This window comes from Opisthorchis viverrini (genome assembly GCF_000715545.1).
Source record: "Opisthorchis viverrini unplaced genomic scaffold opera_v5_190, whole genome shotgun sequence".
NCBI lineage: Eukaryota > Metazoa > Platyhelminthes > Trematoda > Opisthorchiida > Opisthorchiidae > Opisthorchis > Opisthorchis viverrini.
The window spans coordinates 328790-351479 of NW_008751846.1; the positions used below are offsets into that span (position 1 = coordinate 328790).

At 47.3% G+C, this 22690-nt stretch overlaps 2 protein-coding genes across 2 annotated transcripts; both read left to right on the forward strand.

Moving 5' to 3' along the window:
• Positions 1–1849: 1849 nt before the first annotated feature.
• T265_07851 (hypothetical protein) lies at positions 1850–2950 on the forward strand (the record flags this gene model as incomplete). The annotated part of the gene is made up of 1 exon (XM_009173491.1): positions 1850–2950. The coding sequence occupies one exon, from the start codon at positions 1850–1852 to the stop codon at positions 2948–2950; it is 1101 nt and encodes a 366-aa protein (XP_009171755.1).
• Positions 2951–15048: 12098 nt separating this feature from the next.
• Positions 15049–22398, forward strand: T265_07852 (hypothetical protein; the record flags this gene model as incomplete). The annotated part of the gene is made up of 3 exons (XM_009173492.1): positions 15049–15174; positions 15898–16059; positions 22282–22398. The coding sequence occupies 3 exons, from the start codon at positions 15049–15051 to the stop codon at positions 22396–22398; spliced, it is 405 nt and encodes a 134-aa protein (XP_009171756.1).
• Positions 22399–22690: the final 292 nt, after the last annotated feature.

Here is a 22690-nt window from a genome sequence, read left to right on the forward strand (position 1 = left end):
TGCCTTCACACTCCTGTCGCAGAGGACAGTACGACTTTACCCCCAGACCGCCTCGTAGCACGATTACTCGTAGTACGGGGTCTCGCTGCTCTTGGTCTGGCTGCTCCTCTTTGGCCTTCCTGGCAAGGTTGCACCTTGTGGAACGAAGTTCCAGCCAGTAAAGCCCGCGGGATCGTTGCAGCACTGAAGCCCGACCACCACGTCAAGGTGGCAGCCTTAGGTCGGGAGATAATGTCAGGTTATGCTTGCTTAGATAAGAGAGATGTCGAGATTGGATTCGCACCACGGACGTTCCGGTCAAAAAGTTTGCGCCTTAACTACTGAGGTCCTCCAGTATCACGTCAAGGTGGCAGCCTTAGGTCGGGAGATAATGTCAGGTTGTCCATGCTTAGATAAGAGAGATGTCGAGATTGGATTCGCACCACGGACGTTCCGGTCAAAAAGTTTGCGCCTTAACTACTGAGGTATCTCCTCCAGTATACGTAGTCTTCGATGTCTTGACCCGAAAAAACTCCGCACAGCCAAATTCGAATGCGATCAGCTGCTGGAAGTCTACATCATCCGCCTCTCCAGAACTGATGAGCTTCGCCATTGCACATGGTCCCCAAGCACACCATGAGTAGTGTCCATGTGTGGACTACATGGCGCTAAATCGGGATAACGATATTCTTCTTGACTTTTTCCAGGCATCGGGAAACACTACAGGACGCTTGACCACGAAATCTCTGTTAGCTGAATGTTTGCCCAGTGTTTCCAACACGCTGTCGAGGGTAAATAATTCACTAAATTCGTTGACCAAACTTCTTTCAGGTCTTGCTTTCTCAAACGAAGACAATCACCTTGGGAGATACTACTTTTGGAACTCATCTCGCAGTTCACCAACATCCATATCTTCGGTAGTGATAATGTCATCGCACATGCTTTGACGCCTATCAATGTCGTCAGTGACCAACCATAAACCGACCTAATACAGATGGCAGCATTATGAAGTGACGACGCACGGGTTAAACGGACCCCGTAGTCCACGGCCCTGCGCGCAAAGCCATGGCGTTGCCATGGTGATGAAAGTACCATCCTACATAATGCACCGCCAACGTCTCCACGTCCGGTGCGACCCAGGAGCATTCGACGCACAACCTCTGATGTCCTATGACACCCTGGCATTGCTGAGTCTACCAACGTTCTAAACTCACCGAAATGTTCTTAACCCTCTGGAGGTTTTCAGAACGCCCGATGTGCGGTCTATCAAAGCCCACCCCAGTAACGTTAGATTCTTACCACTTTCGAAGATGTTCATACATCCATTGACGTGCCTCGACCGCTTTACTCTTTGTCCGAGGCTATCCTCATCTCTGCCTCGATGAAAACTTTAGCTCGAACCTTCGTTCAACGCTAGGTGGCAGCCTATGGATGCCCCGCTACCATAAAAACCGACGGCCGTTCAGTATGAATCTTCATTATTCAGATATATTACTGTAACGCTCGGTGAACGTTTGTTGATCCCTTCACACCTACCGACACTTCATGACTCTCATTCCACATTTCAGACACTGCTTGGAGTATAAACTTCACTTATATTTTCCTTGCCATTTACGTCGGATCTGCTCAAAGGCCTGTGGTACAATCTTGAATGTACGTTCGTATGGAATCATTGCTATGTATTAACCATTGACACTTCCATTCAATCAATAACCGTCGTTTATTTGTTGTTATTACAGAACCATACCGAATACAACGACAGTCTTCTCGACTTAACAAAAGACTTCGGGTGCGTATACTCAGATAGTATCTCAGCCGCATATCTTGCATCAATCACCTAGGTTCAAAGTGAAACCTAAAGTTATTCAAGATGTCGCAATCTGACGATGGATTACGTCCTCCAGTATTGTCACGTAACGCTTCTCCTACAGAGCGTGACGCAGTGCATTCATCGGATAATCGCCATATGGAGCTGGAGCTCGCACGTCTGCGCATCAGAGAGTTGGAAATTCAACTTGAACTGCAGAAACTTTCTGAAGCGAAAGCCAAAAGGAACAATCAGGACGAATGCGATTCGCACACTCAACTTCAATCAGATCCAGCTGATTCGAAGTCCATAGCCTTTGCCCTGGAAAGGCGACTGGAATTACCGAAGCGCGAATTGCAACGCTTTAATGGGAACCCGAAGGACTATTGGGCCTTCATGAAAGCGTTCAGTAGTACTATTGAAGACCGTACCCGAGACGATGAGGCTCGCCTGGGTTATTTAATACAATATTGTGACGGCGAAGCAAAAAGAAGGATTGAGCATTGTACGGTCCTACGACCCAACGAAGGTTACGGGCTCGCGAAGGAAATTTTAAGAAAGCGATTCGGCCAGAACTACATGGTGGCCCGAGCGTTTATCGACGATTTGATCACTGGGCCCACTATAAAAGATGGTGATTCGTCCACCCTATCCGATTTGGCACAACAGCTGACCGTGTGTGAGGTAACATTAAGAGAAATGGATTATTCGTCCGATCTTAATTCCCAACATACGATTCAGACCATTGTACGAAGATTACCTTCTCGACTTCGTTTCAAATGGGCCAAAGCTGTCGCTAACATCAGACGAGAAGATCGTGAGCCAGAAGTTACTGACCTTACTGCCTTTATTGAAGCACGCGTTGATAGCCTGTGTTCGGATTACGGCGAACCTGCTCTCAGTCTAGCGTCCGAGGAACGAGCGAGAAAAAGGCCACCACTATCCGGTCAAATACACGGTAGAAATATTCATTCTACTCAAACGTTAGCTTCTCGTACCGGTATCGATCCTCGCTGTGGTGTCTGTGGCGAAGCCCATTATCCTGATCAATGTGCGCAATTTATTGCAGAGTCATCAGAAAAGCGTCGCGAAATCGTAATGCGCCGTAAACTGTGCAATTTGTGCCTACGCCCAAATCATGTCGCGAAAATCTGCAGGTCGTGAACAGTTTGCTCTCTAAATGGATGCAACGGTCCTCACCACCATTTGTTACATTTAGATGTTGTTCAGAATGATGAAGAACCAAGCGTATCATCACGGCACACTTCTCTACGTCAGTCCAATCAAGCGTTTCCGCGTGTTTCCTCGCGCGGAGTAGCTCTTGCGATCGTTCCAGTTATCGTCAGAAATGGAGCTCGAACCATCAGTACATGCGCCTTTCTCGACGGTAGCTTAGATTCCTCATTTACCTCTCAAGCCCTTACGACAAGACTAAATTTGCGTGGTTACCAAACCAAACTCACCTTGAAAACTTTGACTGACGATAAAACTCTTCAGTCAACAGAAGTGAGGTTTGATGTAGAATGAATCTGAACGAGCATGGCATGGGTAGTGAAGAACCTTCCTAAAATTAACCGAATTGTTCCGAACCACTACCAGCTAGAAAGATAAACACATTTAAAGGATGTCCCATTCGATAAATACAACGACACCAAGATCGGTGTTTTACTCGGATCCGATGTACCTAAGGCTCATTGGATAGAGGAACACCGGAAAGGCACTCCAGACGAACATTCGCTATCAAAACGCCACTTGGTTGGACATTGATGGGTCCATTGTATAAATGTGGTACACAACATTCCTTTGTAAATCACCCGATGTGATTTTGAGAAAAACCTAGAGCGTTTTTACTAGCAAGATATGCTGGCCCCTGGACCTCCAAAAGACAAGGAAATGTCCGTTTTAGAGCGATGGGCTCTCACTATAATGCAAAACACCGCGATATTCAAAGACGACCATTATGAAATAGCATTACCATGGTTGACCGACCCTTACTCGTTACCTGATAACAAGTCAGTCGTCTTCCGTCGACTAAGCCAGCTGCGTAGACGACTTTTGCAGTGCGACGAGTTGCGTGAACGCTACTGTGAAGTCATGAGCGAATATTTGAAACAGTCTCACGCGGAACGGGCGCAAGAATCATCTTTGGGTTTCAAATGGTATCTCCCACACCACCCCGTTTTCCATCCAATGAAACCAGGAAAACTTCGTATAGTCTTTGACTGTGCTGCAGCCTTTAGAGGGTTTTCTCTGAATGAAAGTTTGATGTCAGGTCCCGATTTAAATAATTCGCTCATCGGCGTCCTTCTTAGGTTTCGGCGCGAAAGGATCGCAGTGATGGCCGATATACAAGCTATGTTCCACCAGGTTCGGGTTGCAGAGGAAGATCGTAATCCTTTGCGTTTCTTGTGGTGGGATAAGGAAAAACTCGAAGGGCCTCCGCTAGAGTATAAAATGTGTGTTCATCTGCTTGGTGCCAAATCCTCCCCAAGTTACGCAGCATTCGCGTTGAATCGTGCGATTCTAGACAAAGGAAAATCTTACGATGTGGACGTTGTGAAAGAAGCCAAACAATGTTTCTATGTAGATGATTGCTTATTCAGCGCCCGAACCATTGATGAAGCTCGTACTTACGCGGGTCAGTTGAAATCGATGCTGGCAGACGGCGGATTCAATCTTTCGAAATGGGTGAGCAACGATTTACGGGTATTGAAATTATTACCAGAATCTGACTGCGCGGTGGACTGTGTCCAGCTTTCATTAAACGAACCATCACTTCATCGTACTCTTGGTTTGAACTGGAACCTAAAGGAAGACTCTTATAGATTTCACGTTCAAACAATGACTTCACTCGCCACCAGAAGGAATATATTGTCTTACGTTTCCTCCTTTTTTGACCCTCTGGGTTATTTGTCTCCTGTCATTTTAACTGCTAAACTCTTACTCCAGCGGTTGTGCAAATTGAAGTTTGAATGGGATCAAATCATAGAGGGCGTCGAGCTGGATTTATGGTTGAAATGGTCACGTTCGATTCAGCTGATTCAAAATGTCGTCATACCTAGGTGCATAAAGGGACCAGGGTTTTACAGTATCACAATTTGATTTGCATGTCTTTAGCGACGCATCTGATTCGGGCTATGGTGCAGTCGCTTACTTTCTGTTGACCAAGCAAAGTGGAGAAACATGCTGCAGACTTGTTTTGGCAAAAGCTCGCGTAGCTCTCATTAAAACGACTACGATGCCTCGTTTAGAGTTAGTCGCTGCGGTGGTTGCAGCGAAGTTGGCGAAACAGATACAAGTCGACAGTGGAGTTGTCATCTCTTCGACAACCTTATGGACGGACTCATTAATCGTCTTATATAGCGTCCGAAACCAATCAAAGAGATTTCCTACCTTCGTTGCCAATCGTTTGGCCGTTATACTGGACTTATCTAGTGTCGAAGAATGGCGATATGTTCCGACAAAATACAATCCTGCTGACCTTGCGTCTCGTGGCGTGTTCGCTTCCGATGCGTCAAAGCTCAAGCGCTGGTTAGATGGGCCTTCATTTCTGACACTCGATCACAGCTTATGGCCGCAGACTCCATCTAGTGCCGCAACGACGGAGTGTACTGTATTTACGTCGCTTGTCAATACACCTGATGAGCCAAAAGAAGTAAATCTGATTTCACGGTTTGAACACGTCAAACCTTGGACTAAGTTACTCCGCCTAGTGGCGTGGTTGTTAAAATATAAAACATATCTAGTGAAGAAAAACGAGCAACAAAACCCGTCATTGACGGTGAACGACCTGCGTGTAGCCACAAAGGAAGTAATCCGACTGATACAATCACAAACATTTGGCAAAGAAATTTCATCGCTACAGAACACATGTTCCGTTGCCGATACCGTGACAACTCATGGACCGAAAAAGGGCAAGGTAGTTTGCCGCTCAAGTTCATTGCGTAAATTGAACCCCTTTTTGTTCGACGGTATTCTCCGGGTTGGCGGTCGATTACAAGACGCTACGCTTCCATTTGAGACTAAGTATCCTGTAATCCTCCCTTCGAAGCATTTCGTCACTCATTTGATAATTGAACACTGTCACACTTTGAATGGTCACGCGGGACTCAACTTCGTCGTTTCAAATTTAAGGCAAAAGTACTGGATCCTGAAGGCTGCAAAAACGGTCAAATCGCTACTAAAGGACTGTTTCAAATGCCGTCGTTGGTTCGGGCAACCCTGTCAACAAGTTATGGCTCCACTACCGGCTGATCGAACCCTGTGTTACCAAGATCCATTCACAATATGCGGTGTAGACTATTTCGGTCCGATGTATGTTAAGCGTGGACGTACGGTAGAGAAACGCTTCGGCTGTCTGTTTACTTGCTTCAGTTCGCGTGCAGTACACATCGAAGTGGCTCATTCCATGGATACCGATTCCTTCCTGTGTGCATTTAATCGATTTGTGGCTCGCAGAGGTTGTCCTCAACGCCTTTACAGCGATAATGGGAGTAATTTCATAGGAGCCGAATCTGAAATAAAAGGGCTTATGCGTGCGTGGAGCCAGGAGAAGATTCGGAATGAACTCCTCGTTCGCGAATGTGATTGGATTTTCATCCCCCCGAAAGCCAGCCACCAAGGTGGAGTTTGGGAGCGAATAGTCCGCTCAATTAAGCGTGCAATAATGATTATTCTGGAGGAACAGCCGCTGACGGATGAAGTTTTGTGTACAACGATAGTGGAAATAGAACGAATATTGAACGGCCGTACATTGGTGAAGCAGTTCGATGACCCCGATGATCAACACGTATTAAGTCCTAATAAATTGTTAGTACTTCGCAGCAACGAATCGGTTTCCGTTCCGGAGGAAATACCATGTCGGAAATTTAACCGAAGATGGCGCCAGGCCCAAAATTTAGCGATATTTTGGAATAAATGGCTGAAGCTTTATCTCCCTACACTGCAATTGATCCAACGTTGGACACGAGTTCATCCAAATGTTCAGTTAGGAGACTTGGTTCTGCCTGTCAACAAAGGCGCCCCCAGAGGTCAGTGGTCGAAAGCCATCATTGAGAATATCGTCGAAGGATCGGACGGCATAGTGCGTGAGGCGATTATCCGAACAGCCGCTGGTCGTGTTCGCAGGGACGTGCGCCACTTATGCAGGCTCGAAGGAAACATTGAGATCCTTGACACTCCACCAAGCAGCGATCCAACTCAGTTGTCGATTCCGGGGGGGGAGTGTAACGTTCGGTGAACGTTTGTTGATCCCTTCACACCTACCGACACTTCATGACTCTCATTTCACATTTCAGACACTGCTTGGAGTATAAACTTCACCTGTATTTTCCTTGACATTTGCGTCGGATCTGCTCAAAGACCTGTGGTACAATCTTGAATGTACGTTCGTATTGAATCATTGCTATGTATTAGCCATTGACACTTCTATTCAATCAATAACCGTTGTTTATTTGTTGTTATTACAGAACCATACCGAATACAACGACAGTCTTCTCGACTTAACAAAGGACTTCGGGTGCGTATACTCAGATAGTATCTCAGCCGCATATCTTGCATCAATCACCTAGGTTCAAAGTGAAACCTAAACTTGCTGCGATGTTCCGTATTTATAGGGTCCGAACGATGACCTGTCATCTGGTCACTAACAGACAGTGAAATGCTTGCACCCATAGCAAGGAGCCTGGCTGTATAGGTCTGTCATCATCCGTCATGGAAGAAGGCGCTACCTATAGTTAACTTACGTATAAGGGATACCGTAAAAGAACTCCCAACACACACCAGCAGGGCTCGTATACGGCACAACTTCTAGGCGGGTATGTCTAATCCGGAAAGCTGGAACCGGATGGCTAAAACTCATATTACCACCGGATATTGTCACAAGTGCAAGCACTGCATCGCCCTCGAAAAGATCCGTCTTGATACGCTCCACAAAATTTAGCCAAATGCATCCATTTTCAAGTACGTTGTGACGATGTTCTGGCCCCTTTGCAGCCTGCGTACCAAGAGCCAATGACGATACAACGCCGTACCGACAAGCAAGTTGCTGTTTTGAAGGGCAATAAATCCGAAACCACTTCTCTGAGCCCTCCAGCCTCGGCTATTCCCATCTCCCTCAGAAGAGCCCATCTATCCCGTCAGGTTTGATGACCCCATCAACCTTGCTGACCCATGTCTGTTCGACGACCTCAAACATCCCTCCTGTGTCTGCCACCAAACTGGTACCCCAAGCAACTCGCTCTGGAGCGCATATTCGCTCCCCACAGCGACTCACAGAGTACCCTAAGCGGTATTCGGAGGCATTCCACATCCCTGACTGGGTTTGCTTAACCCCGAGTAGCATGGCATCTAGGCACCGGAAGGGTGTTACAGCTGAACGATTTGCTTAACCCCAGTTTGTACATGCTACTTTGCACTAGCTCATGTATCCCCATACAATTGGAAAGCCCTACTAAAACCCATGTAAGCTTTCCTCCGTTCTTCATTTTTGGTGGCCGGTTGAAAGAGACTGGACCTTGCCGTGGTTTGACGGTTTGTGTGCCTCCGTGACCCATTGAGCTATATTGCATAGTGTCCATGCGAGACCCACAAAGTCTCTTATAGCAGGTTGGTCAGTGGTTGTAGGTCTGACCAATACAGGCTCCTGGTCCTCTGGGTTGAGGGTAAGAACATGTGCGGCGACTTGTTCTATATAAATGGTAATCCAATCGCACTTCCCGTCAAACACCACAGCCTTATGAGCCAAATGCTTTGGGTGAGTGCCCTAATCGTCCGCTTGTCTAGGTGTGCGCACCCTGGCAATAACCCATCCCAAGCATAACCATGGTACTCACGACTAAAAATGACATCATGCCACATCGGGCGTCGCGTGGTTTCACCAGGCGGGTCGCATTACTTTTTGCATACAGCAAAGCGGGTAAGAGAAAACATGCTACTGATGACGCCCCCCACCACTCGCTTTCAAGTCCTCCCCTTTTCATCTCACTAGTCCTAACACTAGGACTGACCGCTCTGTCTCCTGTGCTCAGCTGCGGCTTATATGTGTCCGACTTCAGTAAAGCCCTAAATACTGAAGTTTGTTTTCAAACCCCAAAAGCCGAACTACATACCTGCCTTCAGTGTTCGCATACCGAAGCAAGCAGGAGAACAAGCAGGTCTTACTCATACGCCGGATTCCCTCTGCATTGATGCATGACGTCTGTCAGAAACAAGGATGCAGGATAAAAGCACTGAAATTGAATTGACTGTCCCATACGCTCTTCCAGGTTCTGATGCAGAAATTGCTGCGGCTGGATATGCCGATGTGGGTATTGTATTGAGTGACCGAGCGGTAGGGTCTCTACTTGACGGGAGCGCCGTTCATATTCGGCAAAGTCTACGAAGGAATCTCCAGAAAGTGAGGCCAGTCGCAACCTGTTTAGTATCTGCTTACGCCCCAACAGCCGGTAGCTCTGAATCTGATAAACGGCTACTTTGACGATCTAGGTGCTCATTTACAGCGAGCTAGAAGACCAGACATCTGTGTGGTAGTTGGTGACATGGACGCCCAGGTAGGTAGACTAAGCGCTGCTGAGGAGTAATCTGGTGATCGCCCTGGATTGGATACGACACAAACGCACAACGGAAATTGTCTCCTTCGATGTTCACCGAACACAGGGTATTCCTTTGCAGTACGAATTTCCGAAACATCTATGACCGCTTGACGATGTGGTTCCCACATACGAACCGGTCCCGAAATCTGCCAAGCCAAGGGTTGGCCACCTCTCTGTTTACGCCACTCCGAATTGGGCATGGAAAACAGTACTCTCTTCGGCAAACGATGGTTCGGCATACGTAACACATGTCCCAACAAACGCAGCTTCTGGTGCTGGACACATTCTTCATTGAAAGTACCCGTCGCACAACCGAAAACGCGCTTTCTAACTGCCTCGTTAGGGATTCGCCGACACCAACCCACACGAGCTATGGTTCTGAGACAACGATTGTCGGACAGCTTAAGACGTCTCAGTTCCGCTGCCAGAATAGGCCAAGTCTCACAGCCACACAACAAAACAGCCCGTACTGTAGCTTGATACACACTTCCCTTCAGATTCACGGATAAACCATTCTGACGCCATAGGTGTCCCAAATTAGCAAACGCGGCCCGAGCCTTGAAGAGTCATGCATTCACTTCATCTGTCACACTACAGTCAGAACTAATACAACTTCCAAGATACGTAAAACGCTCCACAACTTCCAGTACCTCTCCCTGGATTGTAAGGGGCGTGTTCAGTGACTGCACGTCCACAAGCATGACCTTACACTTTGTGGGTGCAAAATGCATACCAAAGGACGGGATGACTTTGGTCAGTTCATCCAAGAATACTTGCGCCTTCTCCTCCTCTTCGAACATGAGAACGATGTCGTCTGCATATTCCAGATCGACAAGGTTTTCTTCACTGGCTATTTGAACACCAGGGTTTTGGAGACCCTCCAGCGTTCGTCTCATTATTTCATCGATCACAAAGTTAAAAAGGAATGGAGAGAGTGGGCATCCCTGACGGACACCGCTTTGTGTGCGGAAGCTTTTGGAGAGCTCTCCGTACACTCTCACACGTCCGGAAGTCTGAGAATACAAAGAACGTATTATGTTTACAAACTTCCGGGGCATTCCTTGGTGAGCAAGCGTCTCAAGAAGAACAGACCGGTCAACCGAGTCGAATGCGCCTCGGAAATCCAGGAATACTAGAATTGTGGGTCGCTTATACGTATGGCGTTGTTCCAGCACCTGACGCAGTGTGAAGATTTGGTCAATACAACCCCTACCAGATCGGAATCCCGCTTGCTGCTCTCGAGTCAGTATCTCACGAGCACAATTGACGCCAACAGTCTCGTTACAACCGGGGTCAAGCTGATCTTCCTGTGGTTACCACACTCACTGCGCGCCCCGTTTTTGAAAACGGGTACTATCACCGTGGCACTAACATGTGACCTAGTCACTATGACTGCCGACGCTGGATGTTCTCCGCTAGTGAAGTACCTGTTGCACAACCAAACAACCGAGGTGACTCGGTGGTTAGAGTGCAAATTTACTGACCGGAAGGTCCGTAGTTCGAACCTGACCACCGCCTCTCGATTTCCCGTCTAGGCTTGGGCAACATGACAGTATCCCAGTTTTCGTGCTCCATTCTGGTGGCATGACAGTTAGGCACTGAAAGAGTGCTACAACCGAATGTTTTTTTTATTTTTCCTAATATCCCTGTTGCGAATCCGTTGACGTGCAGTCGAAACCCTGAAGACACCTCATATGATATCTGCAGAGACCATGTTTCGCAACTATACAACAATACAGCCATTATTGTAACCTTGTACGCGTAATCCTTGACACCACAAGTGACGCGAATTAGCAAACGGGATTTGACCCTTTGAGGTCCGTGCACTGACGCCAGCAGACACTGCTGTCGGAGCCAATACAACTACCGATGTAAAATTCTCCAAAAACTCCATTAATTCTCCTTGAACTGTAAGGGACCTGTTCAGAGACAGCGTGTCATGAAGTAAGACATTGTACTATGAAGACGCAAGGCACGTTATCAATAGGGCCTGTGCTTCGCCTCCATCTTCGAAGATGAGGACGATTTAGTCTGTGTACTCAACAACGACGAAGCTCACCAGGACCTATTCGAACACCACAGATTTTAAGATCTCTCTGTTTGATCCATTATTTCATCGACGAAGAAGTTGAATAGGAATTCCTGCCAACACGAAAAGTGACCGGAAAATTTCCACGCCTCCCATTAATAGTGAGCGTGGTCATTTTTCCGGTCACTCTTCGTACGGAAGATTTTGGAGAGCTCATCATACACTCTCGCACGCCCGGAATCGTGTGAGCATGAGGACCTAAATATTTTCACAAGTAATTTAGACAGTCGTCATCCGAAGGATTGTCCAACGTCGTTGCACAGAGAGGGGGTAGGTCATCTAGACCATGGACACAATGGTGCTTGTGTGTGGAGATGCAGAGACTCCTGGGACTGAATTTAGCCCGACCGTCAATATCCATATCTCTATGAGACGTCGACATCCTGGATTTGAAGCAGCATCGTACCCACAGTATTGTCGATGTTTGACAACGCTTCCCAGTAAACACAGTGCCACCGGTGGCTAACGGTGGCTATCGGCGGCTAGAGGTGGCTAAATTTTGCAACGCAATTGCGACTTCGCTCGGTCTGATTTCACAAACTGTATTTTCAGAACAGGGACCAATGCTTATTGAACGCCACAACACATTGTACGTTCGATGCGTATTTCTCGTATTTAAACCGTATGTTACGACTACATTCTCGAGACCCGGACGCCTGGATGCCACAGTCGGTCGGCACCTGGAACCTGCGTGACAGTTGGGCCCACATTTTGGACCAATCAGGGCTGAGCTTGGTACCGGACGAGCAAGCAGCTCAATCTACTGGTCAAGTCACACCCAAGTTGAACCTCTGGCCGTCCCGAAATCCGACTGTAGTAGGAAGGAAGCCTTAGTGTGATATTTCGCGTTAAATCTTCGTACTATACTGCCCGGCTTTTCAAACTTCAATTTTGGATATCCGAGGGACATTTTGCTCCCTGACGTCTTCGCCTACAAGAGGCTTCCGAAGATTCACGAAACAAATCAAGTAAAACGGACCGCTTGTATCTCTAGTAATTCTTTTTTCTTCTATTTCCTCAGCCCTCCAGATCCGCCACTCTTCCCCCTCTTCGCGGGCACCCAGTTTTACTTGATGTCCGATCATACATTGAGTTAGGTTGCAACCAGAATTCTGTCACCGATCCTCCTGTAAAATGATGTTCTTATCAAAGATCCGACAGTGGCAAGTCGCCAGCTGAGGTTCGCGACTGATGAAAGGCCCAGAATCACGTACAACTTCGGATAATTCGCTCCACTAATGGTTGATATCCGAGATTTTGCCGGACAGAAGTTGGGAGAGCCGCTTCTGTAGGTCTGTTTGGTTACCTGGTTCAATAGTTTCTCTCTGACTAAGCAAAGTGTGACCATTCTGAGTGCAACTGAAAGGTTCAGTGAAGGGCGGTAACAAACAAAGTGTACGTTCATAATTCGCAGAGGCATCCCAGGAGTGGGTAGCAGGGATCCACTGTCGTCATTGGTTACATACGACAATCCGGTCAATGTGAATTCGAGGCTAGTTTGATGGTGGGTGAGAATTCATTAGGCGATTTCCGTCAAATTGGAAACTGGTGCTGTAAAAATCTGAGATCAGCGTGCGCCTTCCGTAGGCATCCTCCGACCTCCCTGAGTCTCATGTACATCCCAACAAGATCACCTAATCGGCCCGCACTCTGTCCACCTGAAAGTTCTTGTCACCTGCAGTCCATACTTGTGCGTACAGCCTGTTTCAGAAAATGCCGAGAGCATCAAGCATACCGTTATACACAGACTCGAAGCTACGTTAGGTCGAGGGGTAAGCTATGTTTCCTATTATCTGGAGATTCCCTCATGGATGATGCCAGGCGAGCACAGCAGGGGGCGAGCAGCAGAAGGGAATTCCGGCATATACTGCCAACCGGCTCCAGCGATGGGCCACTCTGCTTCTTGGGTACGACTTCAAGATAAAATACCAGTCCCCCACCAGCCTGGGACAAGCCGACGCATTGTCCCTACTCATTGATTCAAGCAGGCCAGAACCGGAAGATACCGTGATCGTAACGATGATCGCACGATGAAACCAGAGGTTAACCATGTAGTTTCCGAAGCTGTTCGCATCCTTCCAGTGACTGCCGACATGGTCCGCCAGGCTACCGACCAAGACCCTGTGCTGCAGGAAGTCATAAAGTACCATCTCATTCAGTGGCCGCGTACCTGCCAAACAGACGAACTGAGGCCTCACTTCAACCGGCGTGACGCACGTGGAAGTTTGTTGTTTTCAGAACGTGTAGTCATCCCGAGGAAGTCACAGCCAGCCGTCCTGAATCAGTTACACGAGGGGCACTCGGGAACAGACAGGATGAAGGCCCTTGCTCGGAGTTATGTCTACTGGCCCTTGATGGATTCCCAGATCAGGCAAGTCTCGAAATCTTGCCAGCGGCGCGCTGAAGCATCCAAGTCACCGGTGAAAACCTACCTACGCTCGTGGCCGCAACCGACCGAACCCTGGTCTTGTCTTCACATCGATTATGCAGGTCCAGTGGGTGGCGAACACTTTTTGGCCGTGGTCGACGCTTACAGCAAGTGGCTGGAAATCTTTCCGGTGAACAGCCCCACAACTGCCACTACAGTCCTGGAACTCCGGCGATTGTTCAGTCGGTTTGGAACGCCAGAGACAATTGTATCCGACAACGGCAGTCAGTTTACGTCGTCGGCGTCCGCACACCTTTGTCGGGAGTATGGCATAACACATATTCGCCCGCCGCCGTTTCATCGACAGTCGAACGGCCAAGCGGTACGTTTTGTTGACACTTTCAAGCGGGCACTTCAGAAGTCCAGGGGGAGGGACCAACGGAAGAGATTTTGCAAAAGTTCCTGTTGACATATCGGGCTACGCCAAACCCCAACTCACCTGAAGGAGTATCACCCCGCAGAGGCACCGCTCCGCAGGTGGCTCCGAACACCGCATGACACTATCCGGCCACAAACGAAGCAGGCTGGTCACCGCAACCCCAGAATGGAGGAACCGTTCAGCCGGCATCAAGGAGCAACTGCGCGCGCATTCAGCGAAGGCCAGAGTGTTGGAGCATGACTACAGCGGCAGACGCCCTACGTGGACCCCAGGACTCATCCTTCGCCGGCGGGGCAAGTGCTCTACGAGATTCAAGTTGGTGCAGCCAAGTGGATACGCCACGCGAACTAAATCCGGCAAACAGATGCACCGATCTTGCCCACGGGACCGAGTGACATGAGTCTAGAATTGCTTCTGGACACTTTTGACCTCGGCACCATCCCAGAAAGTCAATCAGTTGCCTCGTCAGAGGACCAGCCGGAGCACGGATTACAACCACGACGCTGGACAGACAAGATCCGCAAGCCAGTGAGGCCACTGCAAGCGAACCCCCGTTCTCGAAGCTACATCAACAACCTTCAAGGGGGAGGTGTTAGGCAGGAATCTACGCGGATCCCACTATACGGCACGCCTTTAGGGGCTGCTGCGGCCGAGAAGCCTGGCCCGCTCGAGGTTGGCCCAGAATTCGGGACGCTTGCCGGTCCGGCATCAAGGCGCAATCTGATTGGTCAACAATCTGGACCCAACAGCCAATCATGACCTAGTATTGGCCAAATGCCGGTTGCCAATGGCGCATCCAGAACGCGTCAGAAATCCCAGAAAGTCATAGCCGCTTACGCTATATATACAAAGCGCTGTACAACTGTTCCTGACTTCGTTTTGGGCGTTAATAGACATTTGGTGGTTGTTTTGACGTGAACGCTAGCTTGGGAGGCTCAGACCGAGAATTAAGCTGAGGAAAATACCGTAAATACATCACGTTTGATCGACTACTGTAGAAATGAACCGGATTGCGGTTTCATCGCTTTCGTCGAAGCGGTACCAGATATCAGTGTCCCTCTTCTGGATGCGATCAACCTGTGATTCAGGACTTTTAACGGAAGCCGAGGCTAAGCTGCCCAGAAGAACTCCATAACATGCGAAGAAAATCACTAGACCAGTTAAATATTATGAAACTGGTAGAAACCTGTAGCATCTTTCAGACGATGAACGGTGTCATCCTGTATGCGGACCTCATCAGTATTCCAGGCCTTTGACAGAGAATTCTTGGCCATGTATCGGTTATTGGGCAACAAATTTGCGCCAAAACACACACGACACCACTAGGCAAACGCCCGAAGGTTATCGACCGCCTATTTGAACAGACGAACGTTCCGGTCCGAGGTTCGTGCACCAGCTCTATGTTGTCAATCTGGTCACCGCAAATTAAACGTTAGGTCGGTTGAATTAAAACGCCCGGATCAGTTCTCCAATTTAGTATACTTTATCCACTAACTGAGGCCTACCCATGGTTTTATCCAAGTCCCTGAGGAATAACCGGTTAGCCTTGACCTACTCACACGAACTTTGACTCGTGGATGCCGACGACAACTGAACCTGTTGCTTCAGTGCGCAACTACTTAGGACACTGGATTACTCGTCATCTCAGTCTTGGTTGATGCCTTGGTTGCCAATGGCGCATCCAGAACGCGTCAGAAATCCCAGAAAGTCATAGCCGCTTACGCTATATATACAAAGCGCTGTACAACTGTTCCTGACTTCGTTTTGGGCGTTAATAGACATTTGGTGGTTGTTTTGACGTGAACGCTAGCTTGGGAGGCTCAGACCGAGAATTAAGCTGAGGAAAATACCGTAAATACATCACGTTTGATCGACTACTGTAGAAATGAACCGGATTGCGGTTTCATCGCTTTCGTCGAAGCGGTACCAGATATCAGTGTCCCTCTTCTGGATGCGATCAACCTGTGATTCAGGACTTTTAACGGAAGCCGAGGCTAAGCTGCCCAGAAGAACTCCATAACATGCGAAGAAAATCACTAGACCAGTTAAATATTATGAAACTGGTAGAAACCTGTAGCATCTTTCAGACGATGAACGGTGTCATCCTGTATGCGGACCTCATCAGTATTCCAGGCCTTTGACAGAGAATTCTTGGCCATGTATCGGTTATTGGGCAACAAATTTGCGCCAAAACACACACGACACCACTAGGCAAACGCCCGAAGGTTATCGACCGCCTATTTGAACAGACGAACGTTCCGGTCCGAGGTTCGTGCACCAGCTCTATGTTGTCAATCTGGTCACCGCAAATTAAACGTTAGGTCGGTTGAATTAAAACGCCCGGATCAGTTCTCCAATTTAGTATACTTTATCCACTAACTGAGGCCTACCCATGGTTTTATCCAAGTCCCTGAGGAATAACCGGTTAGCCTTGACCTACTCACACGAACTTTGACTCGTGGATGCCGACGACAACTGAACCTGTTGCTTCAGTGCGCAACTACGTAGGACACTGGATTACTCGTCATCTCAGTCCTGGTTGATGCACGATGACCTCATAAATGAGGAGATTTTACGAACGTCACATGACTGAAAAAGGCGCAGAAAACCATAGCAGTAACGAAATTAGGCAGTTCTTCCTTCAGGTGCCCCCGCCATAACTTCTTGCACCTCCGTGCCGGAAACTTGATTCTCATTACATTTTCGAGCGGCTCACTGAAGATAGCCAAAACGTTCACCAACTCTGGTATGTTTGTTCTCCTTACAATTATTCGACTGGACTCCCACATGGTTAAATCTTTATAATAAACACTTAAATTTGGGCTTTGTTTCATTTCCCGACTTTCCCCCGCGCAAATATGATTGCTTCGTTAGCGGTTGTTGCGTATTTGACTGCCGGCACAATTCTGAAAAAGAACCAGCAGTAAGATATACTACGCAAGAAGTTCCGGTGGGAGCTCTACTTCCCCGGCTTGGAACTACCGCTCACCGCGGCATGGGCTCACACAGAAAATGAGCACTACTTGTGTGTATTTGTACATTTATCTCACTTGTTCTAGCTAACCGAACAGTAATGACTGGACTGTCTGCTTGAATCCGTTCCAGGGAAGCATGCTTAACGTTGCAAAGTTGTGTTATTCCCACCCCGTGAATGCTAAAAATGATGGCGTCCAGGGCACACAAACGGTGTAACCTTAGATACCTGGCTTCCTCCGAAGTGTTCTGGCACATACGACCGAAGTGAGGCCCCTTTGTGTCGAACAAAAGACCTGAACTTGTTGAGGAAACGGGCAAGAGCTGAGCCTGGAATGCCTGAACATCTGAACCGGCACACCAGAGTGTCCTGTGAAGTAACGTTTTATTTTGTTTTTACGGGCGGATGCGCAGATACGGAGCAATGGCCAGGTGATTTAGAACTTAAACTTCGGGAGGTTTTAATAAGTAGGCGGGTGAGAAATTGTCAAACAACAAGGTTGCAAGGACAACTGATATTATTCGGTTGACCTGAACACAGGAGATGGTAAGTTCAGATGTTTCACCTCAGACCATCCCCCAAAAATGGGCGGCGGCAAGTTGAGATATTGACCTTTGGGAATCATACCATCCGCTATCGGCATGTTCTTCATTTTCACCGGCCCATCTGACACCCCTCGGCTTCGTGAATAAATGCGTTTCATGAAATGACGGAAGCGCACAAAAGCACAACACGTCTCCATGCGGAAGGTGGCACAAAAGGCGCCTTGGTCTTCTTTTTAAATTTCTCGCCCGTCACTATTTCAAGTAGCATGTACGTCCCAATCACGCAAGATTAAGCTGCTAAACCCGTGGGACTACTAAATCGCCTGTCCCAGGCCATCGGTATGATAAATGCGCACATGCGCACACCTCTTAGCAAATTCAAAGCTGTATGGTTTTAAAGCCGCACCCGGTGGCTAGTGTGAAAAGCTGAGCTTCAGTTGATAAATAGCCAGCTTTAATTTGGGCAAAAGACAAACTGGAGGTTGTCTTAAGTAGGTGGGCCGCGTCGCAGCGGAACCCATGTTGTCGTTATCCCCTGAAAAATTATTCCGATTGGTCGCATTATCAACGTTTTTATTATGGTGTAATGTCTGTAGGTCGTTTGTGGATGTAGTCCATGGATAAAAGTCCTCAATGTCTGGTAGAAATATGTAGTTTCCTATAGTTTGCCATGCGTAAGTATTGCACAGGTTTAGGTCGGAGTTTATCACAGCCTTAAAAGCGTTTACCTGCCACTTTCAATTTTCTCTTTCTGGGCATCTTGATACACCATCGCTCACTTCTCAACAACTGGGATGAACTAGGTCTACCCGGGGGTAAAACTTGCTGGTTTTTGGAGATGGCATTAAAATCTGTCTCAAAATATGACCAAGGCGCCCACTAAGCGATCGTTTCTCGGACCAACATACAGCTGGCATAACGCTAGCTGTATAATTGTAAAGGTGAAATAACCTACATAACTTCCGCGGTGAAAACATTCCTGAAGAAGTCTCGTTCTTCTAGGCGGTAGGGCCCGTGCACGTCCCCTTGACCTTAAAAACCGAACAGCGGTGATGTCTTTTTCAAAGTTGTCTGTGGCTTCTGTGGATCTGCTGGTAGCATGGGTTTGGAGCGGCGCAATGAAACTAGCAATGCTGCTGTGTTCTCTTAGAGGGATGCAAAATGGAAACCCACTGACTAGTTTGTTTTCAAATTTTACTTTTATGCCTGGAGTTATTTTAAAACGAGAAGACCGTGGCTTTCATGAATGAAAAATTCCCAAACGGTAACAGGGATCTTCTGTTCTCAGATCCTTGAAATGATGCTATATTGTAAAGCATGTTGGAATTCAACAGGAGGCACTCAAATAAACACAATCTGTTTGCATTTTCCTAAAAGGATATCACCCTCCGATTATTTCTGGTTGATAACGCGGGTTTAATTTCGGCAGAGATAACATGTACTAATCAATTAGATTTCAAAATCCTTTACCAGGTTTTGCCGTAATATTGATCAGTCAGACGGACTGACAAAAGGTTAGGCAAGCCAAAAAAAATTTGGCCTACGTGACTGGTGCGAGAAAAATGATGGTAAGTTTTGAAGTAAAACTGGAAAGCCGTGGTCGTCAAGACTCAAGTTGTCAGCACGTTTTATTGTACCATTTCAGGGCGATTCGGAATCTTGAGCAAAAATTTAATGTACCTAAAGACGGACTACTTAGTCTATACAGAAAGAAGACCATAAAGGGAACACGGATGATGGAGATCAAAATGTCAACGAAATTTTCTATTTTGGGCGCGAAAATAAGAAAATTATGGTCAGCGACGCCATACTACTTGGACGGACAAGGGTGATACCACATACCAGACAAGCAAAATGTGCTCATTATGGGCTCATTATGTTTTGTAATTACAGTCAGTTAGATTCCAAAACACAGTCAACTCCTCCATCTTAATGGCGAAAATATAGCGGCACTGCTGGCGGCCAGGACCCCTTAATGAGGAGCGCAGTCAAGAGTTGTGTGCTTCATATGAAAATGAGAAGAAGCGCTTCGACATCCGTACACCCCTAACGAGTAAGGAAAGCAGTCTAATTTGGGCGTCGTCATTCACAAGGAGCAAGCTAAGGTTGCGGCCTTGCTCAAAAATGCACCATAATCTATAACAGTGTTAACCATTAACCGGTAGATGTCATACCATCCCCTATGATCAGTTTGCATGGAACGTGCCTAATTGCAGGAAGATCATGCTTTTCACTTGTGGTGCTTAACAACACAACCCGGGGAGGCAAAACAAAGTGGTCCTGCCTAGTACGTGACAAACATGCAAATTCCGGAGAACAAGAAACCAAAACAACGAAGTTGAAGAATCAGGAGTAGTTAAGTTATCGGGTTGGTTAATTTGGGATGAAACTGAAAACGGTTTCTTGGGCTGCGTAATTTTCAGCCGTTGAGTTAGCGGCCGGGGTCAGACCGCGAGCAAGATGATGAGATGGAAATATCTACAATAATGACAGATGTTAAATTGCACCTTGGAATCCTGGTGTACAGCGACACTGCATAAACTCAATGGTGTCTATTCTGGAGCAGTATAGGTGCAGATTATTGTTCGAGTGAGCTAGTGCTAGCTTATAGGGTGGAACATTGACCGCAAAGAAAATCTATAAATTTTTGGGGGAAACAAAAGTGAACTGCAATGGGTTAATATGAGGGAGGGGTTAAGTGAATTAGAAAGGAATAATCTTGGAGGCGCTCTGGGCCAGGTAAGTGTCTTTTGCTTCAGCCAGGGCTCCGAAGTCTGAGAGTGGTTAGTCTGGAGTATAGCGAGAATAATTGCAGATGTGCCTCAATGTGGCAGTGCCATTCCATCACTGCACTGACTTACCTCAGCAGAGGTTAGGAGGAGTAGACACTGACCAGTTTGTTCGAAGTAGCCGTGCGCCGAAAATCGAAACTCAGGAAGAGGCGAATATTGGATAAGATGACCGAAGCCTGGCGAATGTGAGGAGATACCGAATAGCATATATTTCGTTCATATAAGCCAGCTTAAATTTGAGTACTGTTGATCTAATTACAGCATGGGAAAAACCGACCTGATTAAGCTTTATCCTAATATCTAGGTAATACGGTCAGATGGAGATTCAAGACGCATGCATTGGCGTCACTCGCGTTTTGCATCAAGCATCAGTTGACCAGCAGGGAGAAAGTCATGAAGGGGCAGCATCTGCGTTAGTTCTTAGCAAAGTGAGAATTTAGACGACGTGGCAACGAACAAGTAGGATAGACTTTGGCTAGGTTGCCACGGGCAGTTACGGTTTGAATGAGCATAAGGCAGTTGCAGTCATTAGCTCTACTGAAGTGCCACAAAATGGGCTTCGCTCTGCAGGTGTTTTACGATATAAGGGGAGCAGACATAAGGAATAGCATGACCCTGTGACCCTTGCATGAGCCCTAGAGTCCAAGGCCACGAGTCCTCAGCGGTGGTTTCAAGTTTTAGTTAAATGTGACAGGATGGATGAAACCGTCTCTGCTGTTTAACCAGGTATGATGTTCTGGTACCAAGATTACGTGTGGTCAATCCAGTTCTGGTTTTCAGGGAACCGATTTCACTCGACAGGGTCTCTAAACCGAAAAATACATAACCAATTTCAACTCATGCATACCTTGCATATCACTGAAAGCACAATTTAAAAAAGCTGTAGGGCCAACTCACCACCCGCTTCATAAATCTTGCTGTCCAGAATTCCTGATATGTGCCTACGCCGAAGCTAGTCTTTCTGCTATAAAAGTCGAGTTATTACTTGTTCTGTTGGTCCCATTGGCAATAATGAGGGAACGGTGTGTATGCCGGCGATTTGATAAAGTCGGCAACAATATGTATTGTTGGGCGCAGAGAAATTAAAGCAATAGAACGATGTGTACCAGTCAGCCGTAAGGTGAAGTTGCACAGACTTGAACCGTTCGATCCAAGGACCAAACAAACGCGCGTTTATGAGTGCAGCTGCGGCGGTGATCTAGTGAGTGAGCAGGTCCTTGGTGTCAAACCCGCTCATTCAGAGCACTTAATTCTATCTTCACTTGACTTCTGCTTCCCGATACCGGTACCATGTAGCTTTTAAAAAAACGTAAGCCCCGTCGTCTTCGTCATACCTTGTAACCATCCCATACTCAATCGCAGTATCAGTTCCCATTCTGGTAAACGCATTTGCTGGCTCGCATGCGTTCGTATACCAGAATTTTTGTAATCCTCAGCACCCGGTTATATGGAAAAAAGCTTTAACTTATCAGACACTTATAAAACTTGCTATATCAGGCTATTTTGAGGCTCCATTATATTTCTGTTTTATAGGTTCGAGCCTCATTCAACTTTTCCTCCAGACACTCAGTCAATCAATCGGCATAGAACAACGCCACTTACGTCGGTTGGCAGCCGTGTCTTGCATCGTCTGCTATTTCGGAGCGCGGGATAACTCATACCATAGTGCTCTCTAGCAAATGTTTTCCCACATTAGATCTCCAATATAGACACGGCTGTCTTGTTGCCTCGTTTGAATGAGGGTGATAAACCACCCTGCACCTTCGATGAACCCAAGAATATAACTGATCCATACCGGTCCCAGTTCATCTAAACATTCTGGAACAACCCTAACGACCATAACAAACCCAACTGCGTCCCAAAGATGCTCTTGTTTGGCAGTGTCCACGGACCCAAGTACGACCTTGAGATGACGGTAACGTGACTGACGACTGCTCTTGTGTCATATTCCTGATATTTCGCGACAAAGCGTCACACGCCCCCCCCCCAAGATCGTACCAACCCACTGAACTTACGCAAAAACTTGGAAGCATTGGCCACATTTCTGTTCCCTCTAATAAGGGTTCTGCCCATAAACTCATCAATTATTGCGATGGCACTATTAG